At 41.8% G+C, this 6,000-nt stretch overlaps 1 protein-coding gene across 1 annotated transcript in view; it reads left to right on the forward strand.

Moving 5' to 3' along the window:
- The window catches only part of gsg1l (gsg1-like), a 31,704-nt gene extending 26,025 nt beyond the window's left edge, over positions 1 to 5,679 (forward strand). Inside the window, exons 4-5 of the mRNA XM_084744309.1 lie at positions 2,466 to 2,577; positions 5,313 to 5,679. Of these exons, the coding sequence (XP_084600435.1) occupies positions 2,466 to 2,577; positions 5,313 to 5,679 (479 nt within the window). The remainder of the gene's footprint in view (positions 1 to 2,465; positions 2,578 to 5,312) is intronic.
- The last annotated feature ends 321 nt before the right edge of the window (positions 5,680 to 6,000 follow it).

A 6,000-nucleotide genomic window follows, 5' to 3' on the forward strand; every position in this document is an offset into this window, starting at 1 on the left:
TAGTTTGTCAGTTTTAACTGTTTTAGTTTTCGTAGGAGTAGTTTAGTAGTTTCAAATAGGTGGTGATTACCAAGTAATATATTTGAAATTTCTTAGAAATTACCCCTAGATTTCATGTTAAGTATGTGATAATTAGCAAGGTCCATTTTCATGTAGTTGATGGTAATTACAAAACAACCTACTTGCATGAAAACAATACTTGCTAATTATTACAAACAATATGATATTTGGTATAAGCAAGAGGAACAATATAAACAGATGATATGTGAATTATATCTCTACTTGGGTGCTCTCTGTGTGCACACGGCCCTGCAGTGTCATGCCCTTATTTGGGCATTAGTGGGCTGTTTGCCCATGGATGCTTATAAGGACAATTGCACTTATGAATCTAAGAATACAGATATGAAAAAAACTGAGCAGTTTAAGAAAATCTTTGTGAATCTGAGTTAGACTTTACTGTGGAACAAATTTAAGAAAAAACTTTGGTGAATGAGGCCCAGTAACTTGGAACCTGGAGCCACTTTACAACACAGACAGACATCGTTCTTCTTGAGATGCTGTGAGAAGGAGGTTGGGTGGAGGGAGACTGCTGCAGATTTGTGAGAGGTTGTCAGGGGTCAGAGGTTATCCCCTGGAAGACTTCACTGTGTGAGATGCCAGGGATTTTTCTCCCAACTCATGTTAAACCTCTTACATAAGAAGTTGGCTCTGTGTCTGCTACGCTGCACACTGCCTGCCTCCTCCTCAGGACCCTCCAAGGATGTTTTCCAACACACCAGCGATTCTTTCTAATACATACTTTACAGGCTTTTCTGGGGCGGCATGTTAGGGCCATTATATGTTTAAAAAAAAACATACAGTGGGCGGTTTCTTCATCGCCATTGGTGGCACATTCTGACAGGACATAGCTTTACAATACCCTCATTTCCATGAAAAATGTTTCAGCTTATTAAACTGATGTGCTTTACTGTGGCTGTGATAACATGCAGGTAGAGGGCTACACAGGTACTAGAACTGGAGTTATATCCAATAACTATTTTCTGTGCTAACGCCGACTCTGGTTCAACATGTAGACTGTGTAAGAGGAAGCTGTGGAAGGAGCAAAGCATGTAAGTTTACTTTATCTTTGACGTCCCAAACCGGAAAACACTAAATGAATCACTTTTTTTTGGGACTACTTTTTGCTTTGCTTCAAAACTGGAGCTCAAGGATCAGTCGATACTGACTTCAGATGTAGAAGAAGTTTTGATATTTTTATGGTGCTTTACTATTTATTTTGCAGGTTAGCCTGTTGTAGCTGGCATATTCACATGCTCTGGGTTTTCTGTCAAATGCTTCGGGAGGAAGTTGAGACGTGTCGTCCATCTTTATTTATAGTCAATGGTTTGGACATAAACATTTGTGACAGGTAATATTAAAGCTGTATCAAGCCAAACATACAGTAAACACATACTGGCATGTGACACACACACACACACACACACACACACACACACACACACACGTCCTAGAAATCTTTGTCGTCAGGGCTTGAAGGTCGAAGAGAAATGACGCTCACTTTATGGCGATCTGTAAATCTGGAGCAGCTGAGTTTTATTTACTGTGGCATGATGCTGCACACACACACACACATGCAAACACACACACAGCAACCTCAGCGAGCCTGACACGTGGCTCTAACCCATCGAACACTTCCACGTGACACACACACACGCTGTTGCCTGGCTGATGTGTGGTCGTGATGTATAACGTCTGCATTAATGTCTCATTGACTCATTTACATGGTGGCTTTTTGATTTACTGTGTGTTTATGAGTGATTATATCCCCGTCTCTAATTGATTGGATGTCTCATAACTGGCAAGTTAAATCAATTGGCTCTGTATAATGAGTAATTATGATAGTTACATGTTTTCTGATTTATTACTGATATTATGTTGAGCTACAGTTTAGACATGATATGATTTACTGTTGTTTTGTTAAAGGTAATTATCTAATTATTATGTCAGATTATCTGTGCAGAAGGTTAGTGAGTGTTATGTGAGAACATACTGAGGATATAAATACACTAAAGTGTAAGTTTGTGATCATGAAGCAAATTTCAGAGGCTGCAGTGGAGCGTAAAAGAAATATAGATGTGTATTTGCCTGGACTGGTGTGATTAAGATAAGATAAACCTGAATTCTGATTTTCAGTTTCATTACATTTTTGACCTTGTCATGAAAAAAAATCGATAAAAGTTAATCAAAAGATCCGTTATCGATGGGTTCCATTAGACAAGAAGACGGGGGAAGTGAAATGTGTCAGCTTGAGCAGAAAATGCTTCATGAACATACAGAGAAAAATAATTGATAGTTGTAATGACTGTGTGTGTGTGTGTGTGTGTGTGTGTGTGTGTGTGTGTGTGTGTGTGTGTGTGTGTGTGTGTGTGTGTGTGTGCGTGTGTGTGTATGTGTGTGTGTTGCAGGTCTTCTGGGTATGGTGGCCCACATGATGTACACTCAGGTGTTCCAGATCACAGTCAGTCTGGGTCCTGAAGACTGGAGACCCCACAGCTGGGATTACGGCTGGTCCTTCTGGTCAGTCTGCACAGACACACACACACACACACACACACACACACACACACACACACACACACACACACACACACAAATAACACACAAATAAGAAATTATATTTGGGCAGTCACTGAAGACCGCCATTCCACTGTTATATATTGCTTTTTTACCATGGACACAAAAAAACACACACACACATATACAAATAGTCTTAAATGGCCCCTGCATCACAGATGAAGGATGAATGTTGTTTCAAAATCAGATCAGTGGTGTCCGACACACATATGGCGTGCAGATAAACAGACCCATCATCCCTTCGTTTAATCATAAATCATGTGTTTAGGACGCTGCTGGAGGCACACATGTATTGTAGGAGTGTTTGAGCTCTCAGCAGGCGGCGTCGAGGCACGTGGGGAGCGACAGGGTCATTGTTTCTGGTATAATTAGCCAGACGAGACGCACCTTGACCTTCCTGGCTCTCTGCTCCACACCGCAGCTGCTGTCTGAGTCCACTTTGCTCATTTGTGGATCAAGGACAGAGAATCTCTGAGACCAATAAATCACACATATGAGCAGCATGTTTGATTTTTAGAAAACCTTATGGTAATAGTAATAATAATAATAATATTGTGCATAAATCAAGTGTGTGCAGGAATACAACGTAGTGAAATATCTGCAACGAGAACCTGTTAAAAGGAGATTGTCTCTGTCAGTCATTCAGGTGAAGGCCTCTCACTCAGCACCATGAGGGAGCAGTTCAGGATTGTTAAAGTGGAATAAATTCAGTCGGAGTGATTAACCTCGACTGGAGAAGAAAAAAAGCTCCTTCAGGACGTGTAAAAAGTGTGAATGTGCTTTATTTCAAAGGCTGATGGGTGAGTGGTGTTCTGCTTAAAGCTCTCTAGAAACTGACCTGAGTTTGATTTTAACCTGAGAGGAGCGAAAACAGGGTCAGTGAAAGTATTTTTATAAAATCTTCACCCTGACTTTAAACCAAGCCAGGCAGCCACATAAGCTAAGACAATATTTAGATTAATACATTTAAAAATAACTAGAATTAACACTTGTGACTTATGTTAAAGACGTCTAACAGTTAGCCAAAATATTGGGCCAGTATTGGCATAATATGGTCCTATAGAGCGGTGTTTTCCAACCCTGTTCCTCAGGGACCCCTGACCTGCATGTTTTATATGTTTCCCTGCTCCAACACACCTGATTCAAATGATCAGGTTGATGTCAGGCGTCTGCAGAGGCTTGATGACGAGCTGATCATTTGAATGGGGACTAAACAGCTGTGTAGCCTTAAAAAAAACACTTATTAGTGACGCTAATTAGAAAATAAGACTTCAGTTTGCTAGAGAGCATAAAGATTGGACTCTGGAGGAATGGAAAAAGGTCATGTGGTCTGATGAGTCCAGATTTATCCTGTTCCAGAGTGATGGGGGCATCAGGGTAAGAAGAGAGCTGGATGAAGTGATGCTCCCATCACGCCTGGTGTCTACAGTACCAGCCTGTGGGGGCAGAGTTATGATCTGGGGTTGCTTCAGAGCTCAGGTCGAGGTTCAGCAACATTATGAGACCAAAAAATGAGGTCAGCTCACTACCTGAATATACTGAATGAACAGTTTTTACATCAATGGATTTTTTCTGACACAGACATATTACAAGATGAGAATGTCAGGATTCATTGGACTCAAATAGTGAAAGAGAGGTTCAGGGAGCAGGAGACATCATTTTCACACGTGGACTGTCCACCACAGAGTCCAGACCTCAACCCCACTGAGAATCTTTGGGATGTTCTGGAGAAGACTTTACACAGCGGTCCAACTCTCCCATCATTGATACAAGATCTGAGTGCAAAATTAATGCAACTCTGGACAGAAATAACTGATATTTATTTTGGGTAAATTGCAATATTAATCGAGAAATTAAAAAATATCTTGAGAATAATCGAAGAATTAGATCAGTAGATTAATCTATTAAAAAATAATTATAGGATGCAGCCCTACAAAACACATAAAAATCTATAAATCTATGTTCACCCAGATTTGAAAACCTTAATTTAACACCCAAGACAACAGCTGACATTGATCATCATGCATCATATTTACATCAGAAAAGAAAGTCCAGCCAAGTTTTGAAACAATAGTTCTAATAAAGTGTCATCGACTGGTGTCTATGTGAAAAATGTTGTTATTTGTTTATGATTTATTCTTGTAATTTTATTGTTAATTGTGTTTTACTGTAAGATTCTTCTTCTGTGACGGTTGACAGAGAGATGAAAGTGACTGATGGCTGTGACTGACATTAAACCAAGTCATATCAAATTATACCACAATTTGGACTCCTGTCTTTTAAGATAAAGAGTGATGGATTGCATCAGTCACTCTGATTCATTTTGGGGTTTTGTTCTCGTCTCCTTTCATGGTTTACTTGCTCAGCATGTTTATGGATCTTTGCTTGACATTTTTCTTGGTGCACAGTGTTTGACTCCTCACTGAGGGACCGTTAGCGTATCAGTTGCCAAATATCACACCTACTCACCCCTGAGCCAAGACCTTTGCTCACTTAGCAGAACATCAGTTTTGTGGCCGCTAACATTAAGCTGAAGAGCTCGAGTATTCACTGAATCACCACAGATGTTTCTTTGAGTGGTTTTAATCAGGAAACTACCTCCATCTTTTCCATCTGCAATGATTTGCAATTTCTCATCTTCTCATCACTGACATGTCTCTGTGTCTCTCTCTATCCAGCATGGCCTGGGGTTCCTTCACCTGCTGCATGGCTGCCTCCGTCACCACCCTCAACTCCTACACCAAGACGGTGATCGAGTTCAGACACAAACGCAAGCTGTTCGAGCAGGGCCTGCGCGAGGAGCAGAACTACCTGGACCAGGAAGCTTTCCACTACTTCCGGGACCGCTCCCTCCAGTCCATCTCCAGTACCGTGGAGGTCTACCCCGGCCACGGTGGAACCAGAGCCGGGCTCGTCGTCGGGGGCCCGGGTTCCGGTCCAGGACCGGGTCCAGGTCCGGGCCCCGGGCGGGGAAAGATGAGAGCCACGTCAGCCTCCATAGACCTGGGGGAGAACACAGACTCGCTGGGGGAGGAGCAGTGCTGAGCCATTCACGGGAATGGGAGGGTCATGTGGGGGTTGGGGGGCGTGGCCACGTGAGGCGTGATGAGACAAAGAGGTCTGAACTGGCCACGGGTTCTGCCACCGAACATGAAAGCACAGCAGTCCTTATTTTCTGTTTGAAGATTATCAAGAGACAGAGGAAGAGTCAGTGAAATTAATAAAATTAGACAGATTTGTTCTTTATATAATTACATGGAAATAAAAATGTGACAGACAGACTGAGATCTTAAACTTTGACTTATGGGACTTAAGAGTCTCTGTGGACAGAAAGCAGGTGTTCTCCAGCATATTTCAAGGTGCTAT

The sequence above is a fragment of the Lutjanus erythropterus genome, chromosome 19, assembly GCF_056507025.1.
Source record: "Lutjanus erythropterus isolate fLutEry1 chromosome 19, fLutEry1.hap2, whole genome shotgun sequence".
In the NCBI taxonomy this organism is placed as follows: domain Eukaryota; kingdom Metazoa; phylum Chordata; class Actinopteri; order Lutjaniformes; family Lutjanidae; genus Lutjanus; species Lutjanus erythropterus.